At 38.7% G+C, this 26796-nt stretch overlaps 1 protein-coding gene across 1 annotated transcript in view; it reads right to left on the reverse strand.

The window, feature by feature from the left end:
• Positions 1–1132: 1132 nt before the first annotated feature.
• Sumo1 (small ubiquitin-like modifier 1) overlaps positions 1133–26796 on the reverse strand; it is a 31401-nt gene continuing 5737 nt past the window's right edge. The window contains exons 2-5 of the mRNA NM_009460.2: positions 17157–17231; positions 6216–6293; positions 4117–4188; positions 1133–1967 (exon numbers count right to left, since the gene is read on the reverse strand). Of these exons, the coding sequence (NP_033486.1) occupies positions 1899–1967; positions 4117–4188; positions 6216–6293; positions 17157–17231 (294 nt within the window). The 3' untranslated portion in view covers positions 1133–1898. The remainder of the gene's footprint in view (positions 1968–4116; positions 4189–6215; positions 6294–17156; positions 17232–26796) is intronic.

Consider the following 26796-nt stretch of genomic DNA (forward strand, 5'->3'; position numbering starts at 1 on the left):
TTAAAGCTAGAGTCAAATGTAAGAGTTTCTCAAGGCAATCTGCTTTTTGAGCAAGTTACCTAAAAAGAGTATGTAAGCTTTAACAGTTTATAAAATGCATATGCAATAGGTTTTACTTGCTAGTCAGATGGCACTGTATTTTCGATTCCATAAAACTGGATGTGTGGGCTGGTGAGATGGCTCAGTGGGTAAGAGCACTGACTGCTCTTCGAAAGGTCCTAAGTTCAAATCCCAGCAACCACATGGTGGCTCACAACCACTTGATAAGATCTGACGCCCTCTTCTGGTACATCTGACAACTACAGTGTACTTATAATAATAAAGCTCTTTAAACACACACACACACACACACACACACACACAATTCCATGAGTCAATGGATTATTCCTCTATTCCCAGCTGGAAGAAAAGAAAAATGCATTATTTTTATATTGGCTGCAATTAGGTGGCCACTATTTTAAGGTACAAAAAGAAAAATGTCATCTATAATTAATAAGCCTCTAAAGTTGAAAAGTGTTGCTCTGTAATGCTAACACCTAGGCAGTTAAGTAAGAGAATAAGGAATTCAAGGAATTCAAGGCCATCTTCAGTTAGTTCCAAACCAGCCTTGGCTAAATGAGATTGTCTCAAAAAACTGGAGAAAGACAGGCATGGTGGTGTGTGGCTTAATCCCAGTAATAAAACCAGTAATGATATCCTATGTTCACCTATCCAGGAATAGCACAATCTAAAGATATAACAGTGAGTATTGTTTTGTTTTGTTTTTTAAGGATTTATTATTATATATAAGTACACTGTAGCTGACTTCAGACGCACCAGAAGAGGGTGTCAGATCTCATTATGGGTGGTTGTGAGCCACCATGTGGTTGCTGAGATTTGAACTCAGGACCTTTGGAAGAGCGGTCAGTGCTCTTTACCCGCTGAGCCATCTCACCAACCCCAACAGTGAGTTTTTAAAAAGGCATTGTGACTATAACTAAATTCTTGATTCAGAAAACATTCTAGAAACTTTAATGCTTCAAAGCCATTAAAGTCATTACTGTATAGTACTAAAGAAATACTCATGCAAGAAAATCCTATCTGGGGCATTTCCACTTTTCTCCCTACATGGCTAAAATAAAAGGAGCTTCAGTAATGTTTTTACAAATATTGTTTATTTTAATGAAGCTGGTACAGACGATGTCCCTTGAAAACCCATGTCCCAGGCCAAAAAGTACAAACAGAATCAAAAGCAGTGTCTGTTGCGTACACTTCTGTATGAGTAACTTTATTAATAACTGCTGATGAACATTAGAACTTTCCTGGGATCTTCTGACAATACTGTCTTGCTCAAGACACTTTCTTTCTCTCCAGTGAAGCCACCTTTGGAGTTAGCTGTTGCTCTCACTGTATCTGTCATCTTGACTACAAACATGATGTTCTTCTTTTGGTCCAGACCCGCAGATTTTAAAAGTAGCTTCAAGCTGAGGAAAGGTCATTTTCCACAGTTCAGTTCTCTGAAAAATTTCCATCTCCCACTGAAAATCACAGTCCAGGAGTGAAGCAACCACATGCTGGAACTTCAGAGCCAATTGAAAGGTCATAGGAAAGCTCCCATTGGTCGATCTTTTTATCATCACAAACCTGAAAATGCACAGTCCTGAAAAGGGTGGCCTCTCTGTGCACACATGAAATCTCTTAAAGGAAAAAGGGCAGTATTAAGGGAGCTGAGGTCTGATCACCAAAAATCAGCACAACAAAAACAACCAATAATGAATATTGAACACTAGAATTCATATGTTCTAAGAGATGGAGTGCCAGTATTCAATTTTCATTTTGAACACCACATTACAAAAGAACTATTTTTAAAAATAAAAAAGGATTGAGGGAAAGGAAAAATAAAAAATAAAAAGAATTATCTAAACCGTCGAGTGACCCCCCGTTTGTTCCTGATAAACTTCAATCACATCTTCTTCCTCCATTCCCAGCTGGAAGAAAAGAAAAATGCATTATTTTTATATTGGCTGCAATTAGTGGCCACTATTTTAAGGTACAAGAAGAAACATGTCATCTATAATTAATAAGCCTCTAAAGTTGAAAAGTGTTGCTCTGTAATGCTAACACCTAGGCAGTTAAGTAAGAGAATAAGGAATTCAAGGCCATCTTCAGTTAGTTCCAAACCAGCCTTGGCTAAATGAGATTGTCTCAAAAAACTGGAGAAAGACTGGTGGTGTGTGGCTTAATCCCAGTGCTCAAAAGCCAAAGGCAGGCAGATAGATTTCTGTGAGTTTGAGGCACCCTGTTTACATTGTGAGTTTCAGAACAGCCCAGGATACATAGTGAGACCCCCGTCTCAAAAAAACTTAAGAGAAACAACAACAAACAAATCCAAGCAAACAAAAAATAGGATTTGCACAGCATGTACAAGGTCAAGAGATTGATCTAGCACAGACTAGAGGGGAAGGAAATGGGGGAGGAAGGAGGGGTAGGGAGAGGAGAGGGAAGGGAAGAATGGGAGGGAAGAGAGGGGAAGGGGAAGGAGGGGGAGAAAGAAAAGAGAAGGGGAAATGAGGAGAGGGAAAAGGAAAAGGGGAGTAAAAGAGGGGGAAATAGGGGAGGAAAGGGAGGGAAAGAGGGAAAAGGGAGATTTAAGTTTAATAGTTCAATGGCATATTTTCTAAAACACATTTTTAGATGTAACTAATACTCTCATTTAATAGAAATAAAAATTAAAAACAAGGATTTTAGTTGGATAAATGCTGCCCTGAGGATCCATTCCTAAGTGGTTTATTTTGTCATCTATAATTCCCTCTGGCATCTAATTTGTGGTTTGTTATTTTTTATCTTGAGAAGGGTTTCTCGGGCCCGGCAGTGGTGGCGCACGCCTTTAATCCTGGCACTTGGGAGGCAGAGGCAGGTGGATTTCTTGAGTTCCAGGCCAGCCTGGTCTACAGAGTGAGTTCCAGGATAGCTGGGGCTATCCAGAGAAACCCTGTCTCGAAAAAACAAAAACCAACCCACCCACCCCCCAAAAAAGAGAGGGGGGTTCTCTATGTAACCCTTGCTTTTTTAGAACTCATTCTGTAGCCTCAAATTTACAGAGAGATTTACCTGCCTCTGGAATGCTGGAATTAAAGGCATGTGTCCAGCTTCCTAATTTGTGTTTTAATAGTGACCTTCTAACACAGAAGATGTATCTAGTTATCTGCTGTTGTTTAATAGTTCCAGTTTAAACAAAGGGAAGGGGAGAAAGGGGGACATTAAAACATAAAACATGAAGTCATTAATGCTTAATCCTAAATGGTCTGGGAAGAAGCAAGAGGAACACAGGCACACCAACACAGAGATTAAACAAAGAAATTAGGTAAAGAACATTTTCTTTTTTTTTTTAAATTCTGTACTTGTAACTTCTCTGGAAGCTAAAAAATATTTCAAAATAAAATCTTTTTAAAATGTGAAGAAAAGTCAAGAACAAGTCAGGTACCAAGTTGAAGGGACTCAAAATGGCCAATATCTGAAGGATAGCCACACATATTCTGGGTAACCCTGGCTGTCGTGGAACTCATTCTGTACACTAGGATGGCCTCCAACTCAAGACATTAGCCTACCTTTGCCTCCAGAGTACTGGGATTAAAAGTGAGTACCACCACTACCACCTAGACAGCCACCCATTTTCAAGAACTCTTTCCAGGTCATTGGTTAATTCAAATGGAAAGAGTAACTGTGGTGGCATCATGACCCTTATGGACCCCATGTGTGCATTCAGATGCTCATACACATTAATAAATTATTTAAATATAAATTCTAAAAACTGTTTTGTTTTGTTTTTTAACCTCTTTTCTGGTGCTAGAGATCAAACTCTGGAGATATACATACTAAGCACACGCTTTACCCCTGAGCTATAAACCCGACCAGTTTTATCCAAAATCTTATTTCAAACTTTTTCTTTTTCTTTATTTTTATTTATATGAGTACACTGTAGCTGTCTTCAGACACACACCCAGGAGAGTGCATCAGACTCCATTATATATGGTTATAAGCCACCATGTGGTTGCTGGGAATTGAACCTCCAGAAGAGCAGTCAGTGCTCTTAACTGCTGAACCATCTCTCCAGCCCTCAAACTTTTTCATACTTACTTCTTTCGGAGTATGATTATCAGCAATTCTCTGACCTTCAAAGAGAAACCTGAGTGAATTCATTGGAACTCCCTAAAAAAAGGAAAAAGAAAGTTTGTATAAAAATCTTAGGTTATTAGTAACTATGATAAAACCATAAAAGAAAAAGAAACAGCAGGAAACATGAAAGGCTTTAGGAAATCTCATGTTCCAAGTGCTACTTTATAGACAGTCATGATGTTCTTTGCAGAGATACTGAAGGTTGGTTATCTCCACATCTTCATTTTACAACTAGGGAACGTGAGGCCTGAAGATAAGCTAAGAATTTCAGCTCAAAATAATTGATAAGCCTATTTTCTCAACCACCTCTGTGTTCATTTTCTCCTTATGTCTGAGCTAGCATAAAAGAAAATAAGGACCTGAATATGCTTTCTAGCTTCTAACTATACAAGCAAAACTGGTTTTAAACATTAAATTCAAAGAATTTGGTAATGCAAAAGAGATAGCTAGTTAAGGCACAGTAATATGTGTGTATGCACACACACATACCAGGTTAAGTCTAAATGCTACCAAAGATGTTTATATTTGTTAACCATTTTAATATGACAGCTAAAGGGGAGATGATTCTTTAAAAGAAAGTAACTTTACAAGGAAGTATGAATCAAGAATGATCTATTTAAGGGCTAAAGAAATAGCTCAGTGGTTAAGAGGATTGGCTGTTCTTTCAGAGGACTCAGGTTCAATTCCCAGCACTCACATGGCAGCTATCTTAATCCCAGTCCTGAGGGAAATCCAATGCCTACTTCCAGCATCTGAGGGCATTATGGACATAATGCACAGACATACAGGCAGGTAAAACACCATGAGTAAAATCTAATTAAAACAACAACAACAATAAAACTAAAACTTTTATCTGTGGGGTTTAAACACTGTACCTGAAACAAAACCACAAAGAAATTAAAATATACCAAGTGTGATGATACCCAGCACCCAGGAGGCAAGGGTAAAAGGATCTCTTGAGTTCCAGGCTAGCTTGGTCGACATAGTGAGTTCCAGGACAGCTAGGGCTATGTAGAGAGACTCTGTCTCAAAACAAACAATTCAACCTTGGTTATCTCTATGTATTGTTTTTTTAACTTGCTTTTAGTTTTATGAGGCAGGATTTCCAGGATTTCATACAACTCAGGTTGGCCTCAAATTTCTTACTGAGTAGAAGATAACCTTGACCTCTTGAACAGTGTTGGGATTACAGGTGTATCCCACCAAACCCAGCATAAATTATATTCTTACATCCAATTTTACTCTCTCCATGTATGTATGTATGTACACACACACACATACATACATATATGCATATATACACATATACATATATATTTGTGTATGTAGCCCTGGCAGTCCTGGAATATTTCATGTAGCTGAAGATAATCTGGAACATTTTATCCAATTTTTATTAATTATTTATGAGTATAAAATATGTGAATGTAGACAACAGATAATTTTAAAGGAGTTAATTCCTAGAAATTATCTTGAAGTATGTTTGAAAACATGATACATAATGCCGCAATCTATATTATGTATAAAGAATACTTGGGTTTTTTTTGTTTGTTTGTTTGTTTTTTTATTTTTGTGCGTTTTGCCTGCCTGTGTGTCTGTGTACCATGTGTGTGCAGTGCCCACAGGAGGCCGTCAGATACTCTAAAACTGGATTTGCAGATGGCTGTGAGCTACCAAGTGGTTGTTGGGAATTCAACCCAGGTCCCTTGGAAGAGCAGCCAGAGCTGAGCCATATTTCCAGCCCCAAGAAAATATATTAATTATAGATTTAAATTTGAAATGTGGCCTAAAGCTCATGGTTAGAACAGGGCAACTCCACTGTAATCACCTAAAAGGCTTGCTTCACTGTTGTATACCACATATAAACCATCCAGACAAAAATATTCATCTGAGCAGTCAGTAAAAATGAGTTACTTTTAAATTATTTCTATGTTCTACTAATTCAAATTCTGAAATGGGTCACAAGAGGAAAAGGATAACATTAGGCATTTCCTTGAGTTCCTAATGGTGAAAACAGAATGTCTTTTGGCAAAGCACTGTATTTAATGTCACAATATACAAACCTGTCTTTGACAGTATGATTCTTTGAGTTTCTTGAGATGTGTTGTCATTTTCACTTTGAAATGTATCTCACTGCTATCCTAAGGAGATAAAAGAAACATTGTTTATCTACACTACTTAGTTAACTTGAACCAAATTATTTAATTTTGCCTTGTCAATTAAAGTTTTCCACCAAAATATTCTTTTTAGCATTCCTAACTAGTTTCAGTACAGCAATCTAATCAACTTCCAAGTAACTTTTTAGGCAACCCATTAAAAAAATTCGTAAAACAGATGTTTTGGTATCAAAATTATTAATATAAATTTGTCTATCAAAGAATGCATTCCTTTATGACAGCATATCCATCAAAATACTGTAAAATAAAAAAGAACCATCACAGTGAGCAGTGGTGGCACACGCCTTTAATCCCAGCACTCAGGAGGCAGAGGCAGGTGGATTTCTGATTTCGAGGTCAACCTGGTCTACAGAGTGAGTTCCAGGACATCCAGGGCTACACAGAGAAACCCTATCTCAAAAAAAACAAAAACAAAAATAAAATAAAATAAAATAAAATAAAATAAAATAAAAGTGAACCATCAGAAACCCTCAAAAGCAACTAAAACAAAACATACTCTCCCATTCATACCAACTAAAGTGTCCCTGAAGGTGGTCAAACCTAGAAGAAAAATATAAACTTTAAAATAACATAGAAAACCTTTTTCTAGCATGAAGTGACTCATTGAAGCTGGTTTCTCTACAATAAATAAAACCTTTGGTGATTCAGGTTTGGGCTAAAGCTGCGGAGTGGAGTACTTGTCTTAGACTCCATCCCCAGCATCCTCTCTGCTGAAACAAGCTATTTAACTACAGATACTTTTCCTCTATCCAAACTGCCAAACAAATAATCAGAAACAAAAGTACTAGCATTTGCATTATCATAAAATTTCAACACCAATTAAATACCGTATTCACAAATGTTAGCATATTTAATATAGTCATGATTATAATTTCATGACTAGATAAAAGAAAATATTTACAGCATGCCTAATGCAATACAATTCCAAGCTAGACGTGGTGGTGCTCACCTTTAAACCCAGCACTGGGAGGCAAAGGCAATTAGATCTCTGAGTTCAGATCTGCCTGGCCTACAAAGAATTCTAGGGAAGCAAAAGTTATACAGAGAGATCCTGTCTAAAAAAAGAAAAAGAAAAAAGAAAAAAATATAGATCAATGGAATAAAAAAAACTCATATCTATAGTTGATTTTTGCTATCTCTGCCAAGACAGTTTAATATAAAAAGGAACCTTTGTGCTATTGGTAGGTTGAAGCCAGACCTATATGCTAGGTAACTATTCCACCCCTGAGCTTATATTCCTAGTCACTTTATTTTTTTAATTTCTTGAAATTTAATATAATTACATCACTTTTCCCTTTCTTCCATCCAACCATCCTGTACACCTCCTCTTACTCTCAAATTTATGGCCTCTCACTTTTCTTTAATCACTGCTATAAACATGCACACACATATAGTCCTAAACATATGAATAGAATCTGCTCAGCCTATATAATGCTGCTTATATTTATATGATTTTGGGACTGGCCACTTGGTATTGGATAACCAGCTGAGGGGAGGTGAGTTCTTCCCTGGAAAAGACTATTTCTCCCACTCTCAGAATTATTTATTTGCCTATATTTTTTTTTTTGTGAAATGTTGGGCCCCATGAGAGTTCCCCCTTCCATGTTAGAATGCCTTGGCATCATCCTCATTCCAGTCTTCTTTAGGCAGCCATGTTGAGACTTCATCCTAGGCAGGCTTTGAAACTGAGATCCTTCTAACTTAACCTCAAGTAGCTGGAATTACAGACCTGACCTATAAGGCTCAGTCTTTTTAAACTAATAGCCTAGGAAAACACTCATACAAAAATAATAATAAAAGACGTAAACGTAAGAACTAAACTATAAAACCCTTAGAAGAAATCACAGGTATAAATCTTTGCAACCCTGGATTAGACAAGTTTCTTTTTTGTTTTGTTTTTCAAAAGGTTTCTGTTTAGCCTTTGATGTTCTGGAAGCCACTCTGTAGTCCACGCTGGTCTGAAACTCAAAGAGATCTGCCTGCCTCTGCCTCCCAAGTGCTGCCAGTAAACTCAGGCAAAACTGAAAACATAAACCAAAGCTAAGAGGAAGTATTTGCTAATCACATATCTAGAAAAGATTTACTGGGGGTGGAGAGATGACTCAGCAGTTAAGAGCACTGACAGCTCTTCCAGAGGTCCTGAGTTCAATTCCCAGCAACCATATGGTGGCTCACAACTATCTGTAATGAAATCGGATGCCCTCTTCTGGTGTGTCTGAAGACAGCTACAGTGTACTTACATATAATAAATAAATCTTAAAAAACAAAAAAGATTTACTACCCAGCATATATTTTTTTAAGTAACTTAAAAGTAAAAATCCAACTTTTAAAATAGGATAACAGCTCTAAACACATTTTCCAAAGAAAAAATATAAATGTACTCAGAAGGCTTAGTTCCCCTGCCTTCTAGAGTCCTCTAGAACAAGCACCTTGGACCGCAGTTTCAGAGATTGTCTCCAGAAAGGTTTAAGGAAGGCCCATCCTAAAATGGATGGGGTAGAGAAACAGCTCACTGATTAAGAGCACATATCTTGCACAGTACCGGAGATTGTCTGGTACCTCACAACTACCTGTAATTCCAACTCTAGGGGATCCGATACTTCTGGGAGATCTGATACCTCTGGCTTCCCTGTACACCTGCACTCAAATGCAGACACACAGACACACAGCTTTTTCTTTAAAAAAAAAAAAATTGCGAGATACAGCACCTGCCTGGTTTTGTTTTTAACAAAATCTCAATCATTGATTTTACCAATAAAGACTCAGGAGCCAGGTGCTGAGGGGGAAAGCCTGCTGGCTCAGAGACTCAAGACACAGAGACAGAACTCAGCTGACCTTCTTTCCCAGCCAACATCCCACCAGCAATCCCCTGAATGTCCCTCCCTCCTACTTCCTGTGCATCTCCCTATCCATTCTTCTGACTCCCTCTCTGGTTTGGTTTTTTTTTCCTTCCTTAAAAATTCTATGTTAACTTCCTATCAACTGGATACTTGCTCATCTCACAGCCTATGTTTGACTCTATTAATACTGTTTACAATATTCACGCAGAAAGTTATTGAATTAAAGGTGTGTGCTAAGGCTGAGCCACACCACAACTAAAAATAGGTTTTGTCCAGTAAATAACATAATCTCAGAGTTCATAGTGTGATCAAATATCCTGCAACATTTCCTTCCTTTTATCTAAATAAAGGTTTTAACTCTAGTAGAGTAAACCTATCTACAATAATGAAGCTATTTCTGCCAAGCTTTCCACAATGTACAGCTTGGTTGTTATTTGGCAGTAATAGGATTAAGAATTTTAATAGTTCAAAGTTCTATAAAATGTTTGTGTCAGTCTCATATGAACTCAGCATTTCGAATGTCCTGAGCAGTTTGTAGTCAGAAGATGATCTTTGAGTGGTATTTGTCAGCTTAGTGGCAATCCTGGCTAGGTAGAACACACCAGTCAACCCAAAGGCAGAAGAAATACAGGTGCCAACTTTTTTTTTTTTTTAAAGATTTATTTATTATATGTAAGTACACTGTAGCTGTCTTTAGACACTCCAGAAGAGGGTGCCAGATCTTGTTACGGATGGTTGTGAGCCACCATGTGGTTGCTGGGAATTGAACTCAGGACCTCTGGAAGAGCAGTCAGTGCTCTTAACCGCTGAGCCATCTCTCCAGCCCCAGGTGCCAACTCTTGAGCCAGGGTTTCAGACCATCGAGCAATAATACCATGTAGCCAATTCACTCTTTTACTTGGGACATAGTCTCTTAATGATCTGTCCTTTTTCTTCAAATGTTTCACGTGTCCAGTGGTCTCCAGATTCCTTAGTTGGATGCTTTTATTCTCCTGGAAAGATTAAAAACAAAACCCTGCCCCAACCCTAACTCTAAGGGGTTCCCTTTTTGGTAGGTTATATCTTTCCTAGAGAAAAATGTTTTTGGCAACAGAAAAAGTATTATATACTCAACATTTAAATGTATTTATTTTTAGATCACAAAAGACATTCACTTTGAATTTCAACCTGCCTTTTGCAAGTAGCTTTTAAATTTACATCACTGTAATTCTTATGTGCCTGCCTCTTCCTCCCAAGTGTTAGCATTAAGGGTGTGTGTCTCCCAAGTTCTGAGAGATGTGAATCATCAACTGGCTATGGATCTCTTGTAATAGGTATTCTCATAGTATTGTCCTGGTTTAATTTGGTTCTCCATTACCCCTTAGTTTTTAGTGTTAGGGGTAAACTTCCAAGTTTTTGCATTATATGTATAATCTATCATTCTTGCTGACTTATTCTAAATTTATTCCTTGGCAAATGTTAATATTCTAGTCTTAATTAAACATGATACCAATTTGTCCACTATTTCATTATTTTCAGGCCATTTTGTCTGTCTTGCCTTTGTGAGCTACATAAAATTTGATGTCTTTGCTAAGTTTTGCTAGATTTTGCCATGTTCATTCACACCTCCTATGACCAGGTGTCTTTGCCATTTATCTGCCAGTTGGTGGTTTTCCATTGCACACACAATGGTACAGGAGAAACTGAATTGGAGAAAACAGAGATTTCCCTTTTGCTTTCCTGGTTGTTTGTCTTATAGCTAATAGTGCTATGCTGATTTTGTGGTTCCTTCCTCAGTATTGGCCATTCCATCCCGAGTCTATAGGCTGTCACTTTCCATCAGTTTCTATTCCATCAATGGCTGATAAATCATCAGTAAACCATGACTTAGCCAAATGTTGTGACCATTCCCTCAGTCCCCACACTTCAATAGGTGCCTCTTTGGGGCGGGAGGGGTTTAGGTATAGGGATTATAGGCAATTGAGCTATTTCCTCAGTGCCCCTTTGCTACCACATTCTGATTGTGAAGGAATTCAGTCAGGTACCAGTTCCACTGTCAATACCTTTCCTTTCATGGGTAGGCTTGCTTGTGAAGAGCTCTGCCTTTGAATGGATCCAATCCATGATTATATGACCATAAGGTAGTTGGCAATGACTGAGTATAAGGTTCTCCAGGCCTCATAAAAGATCCAAATTTGTTTCTCTAAGAAAGAGTATTCTCTGTATATGGAAAGTGTTTGCAATAGAAGCCAACAGGCAAATGTTGGTGGGCTCCTTTTTGCTTTATAAAGAGTCCCATCTGGTTCAGTATTGGTCAGGGTTGCATACATAGAGATGAGCTTACCGGCAGTCACAAAAGCTACTCTTTATTCCTGTCCCCATTGGAAATTAGCTGCCATTTTATTATCATTTTATTATTTATTTTTTATTTTTATTTATTATTATTAAAACCCTGTAGGGGTTTTTATAATAATCTGTAAATATGGTATGTGATTTCTCTAGTGCGTAATCATATCAATTAGGAGCTGTATCTGAGTTTTGTCCCTGAGTGGTGGGATTAAAAGTGTGTACCACCACCTTGTTCACTGTAACTCTAGAATTTAAAACACAACTAACTCAGAGATCTGCCTGTCTGAGATGGGATTAAAAGCATGGGTTACTATTTTATCTCAGCTCCAAATCAGTCCAACTCTTCGAGATTTAGAAAACAAATTAGAACTCTAGTAATCCTTTGAATTTCTTAAAATATCTTAAGTCTCTTAACTGTGTTTTTAATACCAAACAACAAAAATATCCATTTTATTTAAGAAGAAAACTCAAAAGCATTTCATGCCAGTAAGGCAATTGTGTCTTTGGTAAATTACCAGTCAAAAATATTATTTCTTATTTTTACTTTTTCATGCCTGATCAAATGAAAGGCATTTGTGAGTTTGGACTAAAGGACCAAGCTGTCTGATGAACTGAACTATAGCCTCTTCTTATTCAGGAGATCTCTCCTATTCAAATCTAATCTTTATCAATCTTGATGGTATCCATAGCTTTTCTTCTCCTGTGGAAACAAAAACAAAACCTCTTCCACAACCTACATATCCAGGTTTCCCTCTGAGGTCAATACATCTTTAAAATATACAGGCAATTTTTTTCTACTTTTCAATGTCTCTCCACAGCTGTTGTTCTTTTCTCATTGGTATTTTAAAAAGTTAATAAAGCACTGTGTAATCTATCTCTATAAGTTTTTTTTTTAAAGATTTATTTATTATTATATGTAAGTACACAGTAGCTGTCTTCAGACACACCAGAAGAGGGAGTCAGATCTTGTTACAGATGGTTGTGAGCCACCATGTGGTTGCTGGGATTTGAACTCTGGACCTTCGGAAGAGCAGTCGGGTGCTCTTAGCCACTGAGCCATCTCACCAGCCCTCTATAAGTCTTTATTACCCCTTTCTGTATATTAAGCATATCCTTTAAAGTGAGATTAGATTTTTCTGTAACTGTTTGTCCTGTAGGATTGTGTGGCTCTTAAATCTGTTAACATTGTCCATTTTCCATATTTCTTTTTAATGACCAAAAAAAAAAAAAAAAGAATTCCAAGGACTGGCTGGCTGATTTTTCAATAATTTGAGCATTTAGCTGCTCTTGTACTGCTGTTCTAGAGCCTGTAATTTTTCTGAAGCCAAGAGCCATTGTTCCACCCACACATGTTCGTCAATTAACCACTTTAAAGGCAGGACGATTAATACCTTTGAAAGGCCAACAACTGTTAAGTCCTTTTTATGTACAACCTGAATGGTCTATGACTGTAATGTATTTTATATCTTAGTGTGCTCCATCTGATGCCAGAAGAGGGCATCAGATCACACTTTAGATAACTGTGGGGGTGATTCTGATGCTAAGGTCCTGTTCCCTGATTGATTCTTAACTGATCAATAAAGAAGCTAGGAGGCCAATTGCTGGGCAGAAAGAAAGAGGCGGGACTTCCAGAATCACACAGGCAGGCTAAGAGATGAAGGAAGAAGAGGGAGAAAAGGTAACCAGCCATGTGAGATCTTGTGCCGAGTGGCCATAGGCTGCTTCCCCTGGTGGGAGATTAGAAATTCAACTAGGCTGAGCGCACTTTTGGGTTGTTGAACAAGGAGAGATAACCAGGATCACTAAAGTAAGGGCAGATTAAGAAGTGCTGAGCTAAGAGTGTTAGGAAGGGCATGCTAACCATGAGAGATTAGAAGCACCCAGCAATTGAGCTAATAAGGCAGGCTGAAACTAAGCTACATGTATGTGCTGTCATCCCTGGATCCAATATTCTCTGGGCAGGGACTGTTAGTACAGCCTTCCCAGAGCTTAAAGTAGGGTAGTAGGAACTACACACAATAGATGGTTATGAGCCACCATGTGGTTGCTGGGAAATGAAAACAGGACCTCTGGGAGAGCAGTCAGTGCTCTTAACCAGAGTTATCTCTCCAGCCTGATAATACCTTTTAATATTTTTCTCAGAATAATTCTTTTACAGTTTGTTTCTGAGATTAGAGGAATATTAATCTGTGTTTTCCATTGTTGCAACAAATCATATCCCCATAAATTCATGGCTGTATTAGCCACATATGGCTGAAATTTTTCTATTGGCTCTGTACACTTCACCCATCTTGCACTTTGCTTCAACTGAAATAAAGTTCCAATCCCTAGAAGCTGAATATTTATCTCCTAAAGAGGCCAATCTGAATGCCAAGAATTGGTGAAATTATTGTTACATCTGTTCCTGTGTCAACTAAACCTTCAATTTCAACGCCCTTTATTTGTATTTTTAGCTTTGGTCACTGATCCATTTATAGCAGTTTGCCAAAACACTTGCTTCTAGTCTCTCCTGAGTTTTGTTTTATCTACTAGCTGTTCTGTCCTTGATTACATTCAGAGCAGTGTTTCACACACACACACACACACACACACACACACACACACACACACACACACACACACACACACACACACACACGAGTTTATTTTTATGTGCACTGATGTTTCTTCTGCATGTATGCTGGTAAGAGGGTGCCAGACTCACTGGAACTGGAGTTACAGATAGTTATAAAATGCCATACTGCCATGTAGGTGCTGGACATTGAACCAAGGACCTCTGGAAGAGCAGCCAATGCTCTTAACTTCTGAGCCATCTCTCCAGCTCAGAGTGGTACTGTTTTCAACAACAGGCATTAAATCCTTTAACGTGTATGTGGAGGAGTTTCTCCAGCACTGTCATGGAATGACAGAATCAAATTTGCTATCCGGGCCTAAGGGAGGCCCCCCAGGGCATTCCCAATCGCAAAGCGTTACCTTGCCTGTCTCTTGTTCTGCATTCATTAGTCCAACACCAGCCTTTGACACATCTTCTGCATGCTCCAGAAGGCTGAGCCTTCTTTTTGGATTATCTCTAGAAAAAAACATTGTTTCTAGGAATGCCTTGCCTACAATCCCTTTTCAAATGACCTTGCTTATCACAATTAAAGAATCTAACATTTTGATTTTTCTTAAAACTTTTAGAAATTACTACTTCTATCAGAGTACCATCATAAATATGAGATCCAATATCAGCCATATTCTAATCTATTCATCTACTGGTGCAGATTTTGCCCTTAAAGGCCTAATCACCCTTTTGCATCCTGAATTGGCATTTTCAAAAACCAAAAATTCAATTAATATTTGTCTAACTTCTGATACTATTCTATTTACAGCTGAAGTCAATCTTTTCAAAAAGTCATTGAAGGCTTCGTTTGGGCCTTGTATAATTTTAGTAAATGACTCAGATCTCTCTCCTGATTCTTCAACCTTGTTCCAAGCATTTAAAGCTACTAAATGACAAAGTGCCAATGTTTTATAATCATCAAATTCAAGCTGCCTTTGCAACTCAGCATATGGACCTTCACCTAGCAACTGATCTTGGGAAATATTAATACTTGCCCCATTTCATTGTTCTATGGCCCTCACTTCCTCTTTCTATCATGTTCACCACTGTAACAGAGGACCAGTTTAGGAAGGGGCAGGAGGGGGGAATGCCTATCATGTACAATAACTGGATAAACTAAAGTTGGTTTTCTAACAACCTTGGGCCACCCCTCCAGTTTCACGATGTGGTGTTATGGTAAGATCTTGTCTAAATTCTTCTGTCTGTGTCTGAGTACTTTTCTTATTTTCATCTTTAAGTCTTTCTAAGGCTTGTATCTTATCAATCCACTGTTCATATTTGGCACAATTATCAAACCGTTTTTTTATATTTGGCACAAAAACCTACTATGGCTATTAAGGATAAAATGTAAGTTACCAGACTGATAGTAATGATAATTAGTATTATGTCAATCTCAAGTCATTTATCTTTCCATTTTCTACTTCTATTTTCAAACCATCTAAAGTAACACTATACAGGATCCTAATGTCCTGTATCGATATTTCCCATCTTTAATGTGGGAAAGATTTTTTTCCTTTTAACACTACTTAACTTCCTCCTTGAAGATTTCCTAGGTGTTACTAATTCTAATGACTTCTCAGTTTGTCCACAGCTGGCATGATTTCTTTGCCTGTGTGATTGTGCCAGGCATTGGGGTGCCAATTGTTTTCATTCATGTTTTTACTCAGGAGCCAGATGTTGGGGTAAGACTGCTGCTCAGAGAGGCAGAGAAAGCACCCAGCTGACCTTCTTCCTTAGCCAACATTCCACCAGTAATCCCCCTGCCTCATTGTCTCAATCTTCAAACTGAATATCCTTCCCTTCTACTTCCTGTGCATCTCCCTATCCATCCTCTTGTCTCCCTCTTACTCTCTCTGGTGTTTAATAATCCTATGTTTTCTTCCTGTTAATTGGTTGCTTGCTCCTTTCTTGGCCTATGTTTGATTTTATTTAATACTGTTTACAATATTCAAGCAGAAAATTCCTGGATTAAAGATGTGTGCCAAGGCTGAGCCACAGTACAACTAAAAAAGAGATTTTTCCAGTAAATAATACAATCTTGGGGTTCACAGTGTGATCAAATATCCTGCAAAATTTCCTTTTAATCCCAGCACTCAAGAAACAAACAAAAGCAGGCAGATCTATGAGGTCAAGGCCAGCCTGGTCTACTGAGTGAGTTCCACGCCAGACAGGGCTTATACAGTGAGAACTTGTCTCAAAATAATAATGATAATGATGGTAATAATAGTAGTGTCAGCAGCTGGACAAATAAGTCAGGGTTTTAGACCACCGGCTTCTCTTTCAGAGGACCCTGGTTTGATTTCCCAGCAACTGGCAACTCACAAACACCCATGAATACCAGGCACGCAGGTGCTACCAACATAAATGCAGCCAAACATCCATACACATAAAATTTTAAAAATAAAATAAAAATAGCCTTCTCTCTGACTCCCACTATGTGAGTGTAAGCACATGCAACTGAGCATGTACAATGCACGCACACACACCACACTCAGAGTAATAAAAGGATGGCTGGGGATAAGATTCAGTGGCAGAACACTTACCTGGCCAAGTGCCAGACCCTAGGTTCAATTCCCACAACTATTACCACTAACTTCTACTTCTAGCCCACATACACACTAAGCAGACCCCCACCAAAAAAAATTCTCAATGATCAAGAAAATGTATAAATAAAATTCTCAGAGTGGCAGCACTAATCTCATAGTTGAAAGAATGTGGAAAAGTCTCATATTTTGATAATAAGCGTGTATTTCACTAATTCTGACCTTTAAAAAAGAAATAACATTTCTGGTGTGGCACTTGTTTTAATTCCAGCACTTAGAGGAAGCAGGTGGATCTCTATAGTTAACCTAGTCTACCAAAGTGAGTTCAAGACCAAGAAAGGGCTACATAGTAAGACCCTGTCTTGAAAACAAACAGTATTGGCCTCCTTTATTCCAACAGATTTTATGTACAGTAAGTGAAAATGCAATTTTTAAATAACTTGTCTTACCTAATATTTTTCCTATGTGTTCACATACTGGATGAATGTCAAAGCAGAAAAATAATAAAACTTACCTGTCCAATAACTTTGAGTTTAATGTATTCTCCTTCCTTCTTATCGCCTAAGTCCTCAGTTGAAGGTTTTGCCTCCTGAAAGAAATTTCCAGATTTAAGATTCCTAAATACTATATTACTTATGAACACCCATTACGTTCCCCCAGGTAACAGACTCTGCATCAGAGAGCATTTATTTCTCCACTACGCATTTATTATTCAAACTCCCCATTCACTAAAGAACAAGAAAGTTAGATCAAGCGGTGATGGTGTGTGCCTTTAATCCCAGCACTTGAGGTAGAGGCAGGTGGATAAAGAGGGAGGGGGGGAGAGGGAGGGGAAGAGGGAGAGGGGCAGGGGGTGTGTATGTGTGTGTGAGTGTGTGTATGTTTTGGATTTTTTTAAATCATCACATCCTACAGTAAGAATCTAAAACTTAACTATGTGTTAGTCACCTGAAAGACTTAAGAAAAACTGATGAGCCCCTACACTGGGAATTTGTTTCTAACAAGTTACAAGGTGACTGTCAAGAGGAGCAACTTGAAAATCCTTTTTGTTGTTGTGGCTTTTTGTTTTGTTTTTTTGTTTTTTTTCGAGATAGGGTTTCTCTGTGTAGCCCTGGCTGTCCTGGAACTCACTCTGTAGACCAGGTTGACCTCAAACTCAGAAATCCACCTGCCTCTGCCTCCCAGGTGCTGGGATTAAAGGCTTGTGCCACCACTGCCCAGCAACTTGGAAGTTCTTGCCCTACAATCAATTCTTCTTAATCCCGAGTTCATCCTCCTAGAGTCCTTAGCAAAACATTCTGAATCCAAGAGTTTGTTCTCACAGCCTATCTTGAGACTATTAGTTGTACCAAGACGTGTAAATACATCACAAACAAAGGCTATTTAGAAAGGACAAAATACTTGGAGTCTAAAGAAATCAGTTTTAAGGCTGGAGAGATGGCTCAGCTCTTAAGAGCACCAGCTGCTCTTGCAGAGTTATATTCCCAGCAACCACATGGTGGCTCACAAACATCTATAATATGTTCTGATGTCCTCTTCTGGCACGCAAGTGTACATGCAGATATACATAAAATAAATAAATCTTTTTTTAAAAAATCAGTTTTATATCAACTATAATTTTAGACTATCTGAAGTATTTTCATCCAAATTTACGAGGTAACAAGGTCTGACTGAAAGCAATGACAATAAATTGGGGTTGGAGGACACTGGACTGGAATCTAGGAGTGATGGAGTAAGAAAAAGAAAAAGGAGATTCATGGGAAGATAAGGAAAGAGACTTACAAACTCATTTCAAATAAATGAGTATTGCAATCTACTGATATTAACAGACTAAGTCAGCATAAAGCACCTCATTAGTCATGTTTACTGGAACAGTGTCCTGGAAAATGTCACTAACAGTGGATAAAAGTAGCCCCCAAAGAACTTTAGTTCAACCATCACATTTAAATGTTTCTGTTATGCATACTAACTCAAAAAGTTAATCAAACAGAGAAGCGACACTTCTTCACGCTGCAGAGGCACTAACAGTGGACAGCCAGAAAGATGTCCAACCACTAAAGCTGCAGCCCGTGAAGTATTATTTTTGGAGAGTGGCACATCAAAAATGAAATAAAGTCCAGGGATCCAATCAGATGCAGAGAATGTGGATACAGAATAATGTACAAGAAAAGGACTAAAAGATTGGTGGTTTTGGGCTGGAGCGATTTGGCTCAGTGGTTTAAGAGCACTGACTGCTCTTCCAGAGGTCCCAAGTTCAATCCCCAGCAACCACATGGTGGCTCACAACCATCTGCAATGGGATCTGATGCCCTCTTCTGGTGTGTCTGAAGAGAGCAATGGTGAATACTTTAAAAAAAAAAAAATTAAAAAAAGGGGAGGGAGGTTTGCTGCTCGATGAAACAAGGAAGTTCAGGCATGTCTTCATTCATAAATTTGCCCCATTGATGTTTGTCTTCAATATATGGCGTTTAATTTAGTTTACTTAATGACTACAACTATATACCTATGATTTCATTTTAGAAATGCAATTGTATTTTAATACTTTATATAAAGGAAATTTTGGTTCAACATATGACTTAATTTATTGTTCTTGTAATTCCTCATATAGTAAAGATTAAAAGTGCCCCCCCCCCAAGTTAAGCCAGCCAGGCAGTGAATTCCTGTGTTATTGCAGCTATCCTGGTCTACATAAGAGCTCTAGACCAGCCAGGGATACAAAATGAAAACCCTGTAGAAAAAGAAGCTAATCTACACTCATTAAGAATTAACACAATAGCCGGGCATGGTGGTGCACGCCTTTAATTCCAGCACTCCAGAGGCAGCGGCAGGCGGATTTCTGAGTTTGAGGCCAGCCTGGTCTACAAAGTGAGTTCCAGGACAGCCAGGGCTATACAGAGAAACCCTGTCTCAAGGAAAAAAAAAAAAAGAATTAACACACTGGGCATGTATGACAGTGGATGCCTTTTATCTCAGCACTGGGAGGCAGAAGGAGGTGGATCTCTTTGAGTTTGGGAGCTGGTCTACAAAACAACTACCAGGCCTGACTATTACACGGAAAAACCCTGTTTTAAAACAAAAGAACAACAAAAAAATAATTATACAGCACATGTCACTAAACTGAAATTGAAACTACTAAAATTCTCTTATCATTTAGAAATGTACAAAACACAATTCTAATAGCACAGGAAATAATCCCAAGAACTGACAAATCGTACTGCATGAAATTAAAGTTTCTGCACAGAAAAGAAAACTATCAATACAGTGAAAGAGCCTACAGAACAGGAGAAATCTTTGCCAACTAGGCAATCACTATCTAGTATTTATTTAAAAAAAAACAATCAATGGGTTAATAATGTTTTCTCTCAAATGTATAATCTAGATTGAAATTCACATTTATATGTATGAAGGGATCTAAAAAAAAAGGGTGAGAAAGATCTAAAGTGGAAGAATAACAAGAGAGGATAACAGAGTATATGTATTATGAAAGCAGAGAGGAACTATATGGAGAAGAAGAAAAAGGACCAGGGACAGGGGAGAGAGCAGTGTGTCTGGAGAGGAAGCAAATATAAAGATGTATACTGTAAAAGTAAGAAAATGAAACTCATTCCTTTATATGTTATTAGGTGTGGGAGGAGAGAAGCAAGTGAGTAAGCATACTAAGGTCCAAGAAACTTTCTACTACAAGATTCAGTCCAGGGCCCAGATGACAGAAAAGATAGCATCAAACAGTATTCCTGATTTTCATTTTGCAGTGCTTTTAATGTTTGCTGAGTATTGTGGCAGCAGGCAAAAGTAACCTTCTTTAGTTGGACAGTACTTCATATGATAACTAGAAGACTATCTTCAAACATTGTCTTGCCACATTTCTATGAATTTATAGTCAAGAGTTGCTTCTTCCTGGAAGTATCTAGAGAGCAAAGGTTATCCTCTGTAATGAAGGACAATAAAAAGCAATCAAGGGCTGGTGAGATGGCTCAGTGGGTAAGAGCACCCGACTGCTCTTCTGAAGGTCCGGAGTTCAAATCCCAGCAACCACATGGTGGCTCACAACCATCTGTAACGAGATCTGACTCCCTCTTCTGGAGTGTCTGAAGACAGCTACAGTGTACTTACATATAACCAATAAATAAATCTTAAAAAAAAAAAAAAAAAAAAAAAAAAAAAAAGCAATCAAACCTCTCTTTCCTTTGAAGGAAGAGAAAGTGAGAAGTTTTGTTTAAGTTAGCACACAAAAAGATACCTGCTCCTTTCCCTAGCAGCAATATACCACCATACACGTTTCCTAGGTTAGGGGAGCTTTACAGGACATTTAGAAGCAAAAACTTCCCTGTCCTCTAATCAATCATCCATAGTACTTCAGAAACTTCTTTCTGAAGCACAGCTTTCTTGGATCCTTTTTCTTTTTTTTAAGATTTATTTATTTATTTATTTATTTATTATATGTAAGTACACTGTAGCTGTCCTCAGACACTCCAGTCAGATCCCGTTACGGATGGTTGTGAGCCACCATGTGGTTGCTGGGATTTGAACTCCTGACCTTCGGAACAGCAGTCGGGTGCTAGCTGCTAACCCTAACCCACTGAGCCATCTCACCAGCCCGTCTTGGATCCTTTTATAGATCCTTTTTGCAAACAGCATAAATGGTTTCTGATACCTTAAGGTCTAAACACAACCCCCTCAACATTTCAATCACTAACCCCATTTTCATTTTTCTCTCACCATTCCTTTCTGAAACCCAAAAAATCTGTTCACTATTTGCTAATGTCTCTCATCTTTTTGTTTGTTTTTTGTTTTTTCGAGACAGGGTTTCTCTGTATAGCCCTGGCTGTCCTGGAAGTCACTTTGTAGACCAGACTGGCCTCGAACTCAGAAATCCACCTGCCTCTGCCTCCCAAGTGCTGGGATTAAAGGCATGCGCCACCACGCCCAGCTCGTCTCTCATTTTAAGATACTGTTCTACTGCTCTGATAAAACACCACAACAAAGGCTGCTAATAAAAGAAAGGCAATTCATAAAACTGATGGTAGGGCAAAAAGTGGCAAGAACATCATCTCAAACCACATGTAGGAGGCAGAAGTGTATGTACTGGGAATGGCTAGATTTTTTGTTTTTTGTTTTGTTTTGTTTCGAGAAAGGGTTTCTCTGCGTAGCCCTAACTGTCCTGGAACTCACTCTGTAGACCAGGCTGGCCTCAAACTCAGAAATCCGCCTGCCTTTGCCTCCCAAGTGCTGGGATCAAAGGTGTATGCCATCACTGCCTGCCTAAATTTTTGAAACCTCAAATCCACCCTGAGTAGCACACTCCTCCAAAAGGGCCATCTCCTAATCATTCCCAAAGAGTCAACAACTGGGGACCAAATATTTAAATATGTGAGCCTATCGGGGCCACTCTCATTTGAACCACCACACCGCAAATATGTCTGTCTATCAGCCTTCCATCTTCAGCCCTTTATGGCCCCAGTTTCCTTTAGCTGAAATAAAGGTAAAGCCTTTCCCAAAATCTGCCTACAGGTCAACTTAAGTCTAATACTGAAATGCCTTCTCAGAGCCAGAGCCCTCTCCCAACCACCATCTTCCTTTAATTCTTCTACTTGCAACTCATACATACCCTGCATGGAAATTATTTACCTTCTTTACCTCACTTCTCTGCTGTTATCCTTATTTTTCCATTATTGTCAAAACTTCACAAGTCAGTATTTGCTATGAGAACTTTACTCTCTACTAGCTGTAATCTGGGGTATGCATCAACATTCCATTCAACACTGCCCTCACAGTTCCAGCTGGACTGCTTACTGCTAAACCCAAAGAACACTCAAATTTCTCCATCTCAGCCTTCCAATACTCATTGACTTCTCATTCAGTTTCTTTAAATGCTGGCCTGCGGGCTGGAGAGATGGCTCAGAGGTTAAGAGCACAACTGCTCTTCCAGAGATCCTGAGTTCAATTCCCAGCAACCACATGGTGGCTCACAACCATCTGTAATGAGATCTGAAGTCCTCTTCTGGGGTGTCTGAAGACAGCTATAGTGTACTTACATATATAATAAATCTTAAAAAAAAAAATGCTGGCCTGCAATTCTCTGCTTTTCTTCCTTGCCTCCTGGGCAACTACTTCTTAGATACTATGATGGTTTTGCATATGCTCAGCCCAGGGAGTGGCACTATTAGAAGGTGTGGCCCTGTTGGGCCTGGTTGGAGTAAATGTGTCACTGTGGGTATGGGCTATCAGAACCACTTCATAGCTGCCTGGAAGTAAGTAAGCTGCTACTAGCCTTCAGATGAAGATGTAGAACTCTCAGCTCCTTCTGTACCATGCCTGCCTGGATGCCACCATGTTCTTGTGTTCCTGCCTTGATGATAATGGACTGAACCTCTGAATCTGTAAGCTACCCCCAATTAAATGTTGTCCTTATAAGAGTTGCCCGGTCGGGCTGGAAAGATGGCTCAGAGGTTAAGAACACTGACTGCTCTTCCACAGGTCCTGAGTTCAATTCACAGCAGCCACATGGTGGCTCACAACCACCTGTAATGGAACCTGATGCCCTCTTCTGGTGTAACTGTGTACTCACATAAATAAATCTTTAAAAGAAGAAAAAGTTGGGGGCTGGTGAGATGGCTCAGTGGGTAAGAGCACCCGACTGCTCTTCCGAAGGTCTGAAGTTCAAATCCCACCAACCACATGGTGACTCACAACCACCCGTAATGAGATCTGATGCCCTCTTCTGGAGTGTCTGAAGACAGCTACAGTGTACTTACATATAATAAATAAATAAATCTAAAAAGAAAAAAAGTTGCCTTGGTCATGGTATTTGTTCACAGCAGTAAAACCCTAACTAAAACAGATACTGTGCTGGTTAATCTTCTGCCAATTTGACACAAACTGGAGTGCCCTGGGAAGAGGGACCCTCAACTGAAGAACGGCCTCCATCAGCATGGCCTGTGGGCAAGTGTATGGGGTCATTTTCTTGATTCAGGAGATCCCAGCCCATTGTGGGCAATGCCATCCTTGAGGAAGTTGTCCTGGCTTTATATAAGAAAGCAAGCTGAACAAAAGTGGATGTTCACAGTCATCTATAGGATGGAACACAGGGCCCCCAATGGAGGAGCTAGAGAAAGTACCCAAGGAGCTGAAGGGGTCTGCAACCCTATAGGTGGAACAACATTATGAACTAACCAGTACCCCCAGAGCTCGTGTCTCTAGCTGCATATGTAGCAGAAGATGGCCTAGTCGGCCATCATTGGGAAGAAAGGCCCCTAGGTCTTGCAAATTTTATATGCCCCAGTACAGGGGAACGCCAGGGCCAAGAAGTGAGAGTGGGTGGGGGGGGGGGGGCGGTATAGGGAACTTTCGGGATAGCATTTGAAATGTAAATAAAGAAAACATCTAATAAATAAATAAATAAATAAATAAATATAGCCAAGAACCTCTTTTAAGAAACATTTTCAGAGGCACATTTTAACTTCTAAATATGGCAAATTAAATATGTGAATCCAATATGAAAAAAAAAAAAAAAAGCAAGCTGAGTAAACCATGGAGACAAAGCCAGTAAGCAGCTTTCCATTCCTCCAAGACCTCTGCTACCCCTCAATGATGAACTGTGTTTGGTTTGGTCAGTGTGTTATAAAAGTAACAAAAAGCAAAACAGGACAGACACAAATACCAATACAAATAATAAAATCATCCTCTCCAACCTAATAATTTCAGAGTTCACACACTTTTATCCAAAAGGGCCTGAATATCTATAGTTGATGACCCTTGGCCATGTAAGTATCTACAACTAAAGGCATTATTTCTAATTTCTGTTAGCCTTAATTCCTTTTTCTGAAAACCAAAATCAAAACAAACTACAGGACTAACTACATATCGCAGGGGCAAAATACTTTTGATGTACAAAGAGTTCTGAGCTCAACTCCCAGCACTAAGCTAGCAGTCACAACAGCAATCAAACAAACAAACAAAAAAACTAACTCATCCTGGATTCACAACTATAACAATTACCATATTGACTCATCTGACTATAACAAACATTATTTGTTTAGATTATCTCTGGCTTCTCTTTCTTATATTTTCTCCTTAGCCATTCATCGTTGTGACAATTTTCAGTGGCTCTGAAGTCCATCTTATTCTCTATAATCACTGAGCCACTATAAGAATAAACATCTCTACCACTTGTGCAACAGCCTTAGTGCAGTCATGAACCTTTTCTTAGCCAGGCCTTTAATCCCATCATTCAGGCTGATTTCTGTAATTTGAAGCTAGCCCTGCTAGGCCAGCTAAGGCTACAATGTGAGACCCTGCCCCTCACCAAGAGAGAGAGAGAGAGTGAGAGAGAGAGGAGAGGAGGGGAGGGGAGGGGAGGGGAGGGGAGGGGAGGGGAGGGGAAGAGAAGTAAGCAGGACACAGTATTGTGGGTATATTGAAAGAAAGAAAGAAAGAAAGAAAGAAAGAGAGAGAGAGAGAGAGAGAGAGAGAGAGAGAGAGAGAGAAAGGAAGAAAGAAAGAAAGAAAGAAAGAAAGAAAGAAAGAAAGAAGAAAGAAAGAAAGCCCTTTGCAAGATTTGCTGTGAGAGTGTGGATTGTGTCTCCTAGAACTGTCAGAAGCCACATATTCATGGCTGCTTAAACAAGACCTGAACAAGGGTGAGCACAATGAAAATGGTAATGTAGATAAGAGAGGGTGTAGTGCTCAAGTGAACTACTAAGGAATGCCAAGGGAACATAGTCTTCCCCAGTAAAGAACATACCAACTTGCTATCCAATGCCAAGTTGTCAGCCCTGAAAACATACACACAAGTAACATTACACAGACTGTGCAAGTTGTACTTATGTACTTAGGAATCCACATGCACACACATAACATAGAAAAAGAGGCTACGAATTTTAAAGAGTAAAAGGGAGGGTTTGGAAGGAAGAAATGGAAAATTGTAATTCTATTACCATTTCAAAAAGAAAATTTAAAGCTCTATTTATATGTGAATGCCTGAGATTGGCTTAAAAATAACATGGGCTGGGCGTGGTGGCACACATGCCTTTAATCCAAGCACTTGGAAGGCAGAGGCAGGTGGATTTCTGAGTTCAAGGCCAGCCTGGTCTACAGAGTGAGTTCCAGGACAGCCAGGGCTATACAGAGAAACCCTGTCTCGAAAAAACAAAAAAAAAAAAAAAAAAAAAAAACCAACAACAAAAAAATGGATTTTGTGGATTTCAAAAATAAGAGATGAACACATGAGGTACGTTATGTACACATTTAACATTTCATAAAAATATTCATTATTCACTAAAAATGCATTTAAACTTTAAAAAAAATATATAGACATCAATTAATTCCATTTTATTTCCTAATGAAGAAAGCCCAACAAAATAAAATCAAGCAATTCTAATTCTTCAGTCTATTATTAAAATGTAAAAACTGTCTGGGCAAGCTAGCTTGGTGGGCAATGGATCAAATTGAATGAAACAGAACCAAATATCTGGAATAGAACCAATCATATATAACTCACTTCAAAGTTTAAGTCAAACACTCAAGATAGTTCATTACATCAAGATACATCACATTACAATATAACCCTGAACTGTGACTTGACACTAAATACCACAGCTTATCAAGAACTAAAAATTACAGGGAAAATCTGCTGCTAGTTGTATAAAAATACTGTTTTGGGCCTAGACTATAATATCTCTATAAAGGCTAGAACAAACTGTTTTGTTTGTATCCAAAAGCATAATCAAACTAATTTGGAGATATGACAGACATTGTTAATCACTTACACAGTATCTACTTTCCCTCCCTCACAAGGAAAACTTAAATTTGCTCAGCAAAACAAAACATTATTTCACCACGTGAGGTAGTGCAGCCTTTGATGGAAGGACTTGAAAGCCAGAAGCAGGTGGAACTGAGTTTAAGGCTAACCTGGTCTAAAGGACAGGTTCCAAAATAGGCAGGGTGACACAGGAAAAAAACAAAAAAAAAAAAAAAACAAAAAAACAAACAAACAAAAAAACGAACCCAAAGCAAAACAAAACAGAACCACAGAACCATTATTCCCCCATTTGTAACTGGTTCTGTAACACAGGCTAACTAATGAAACATAAAATGTTTTCTTTCTACATTTTCTCTTACCCAGTACACAAATACAAGCTTTATTCACACTTGTT

This window comes from Mus musculus, chromosome 1 (assembly GCF_000001635.26).
Source record: "Mus musculus strain C57BL/6J chromosome 1, GRCm38.p6 C57BL/6J".
Lineage (NCBI taxonomy): Eukaryota > Metazoa > Chordata > Mammalia > Rodentia > Muridae > Mus > Mus musculus.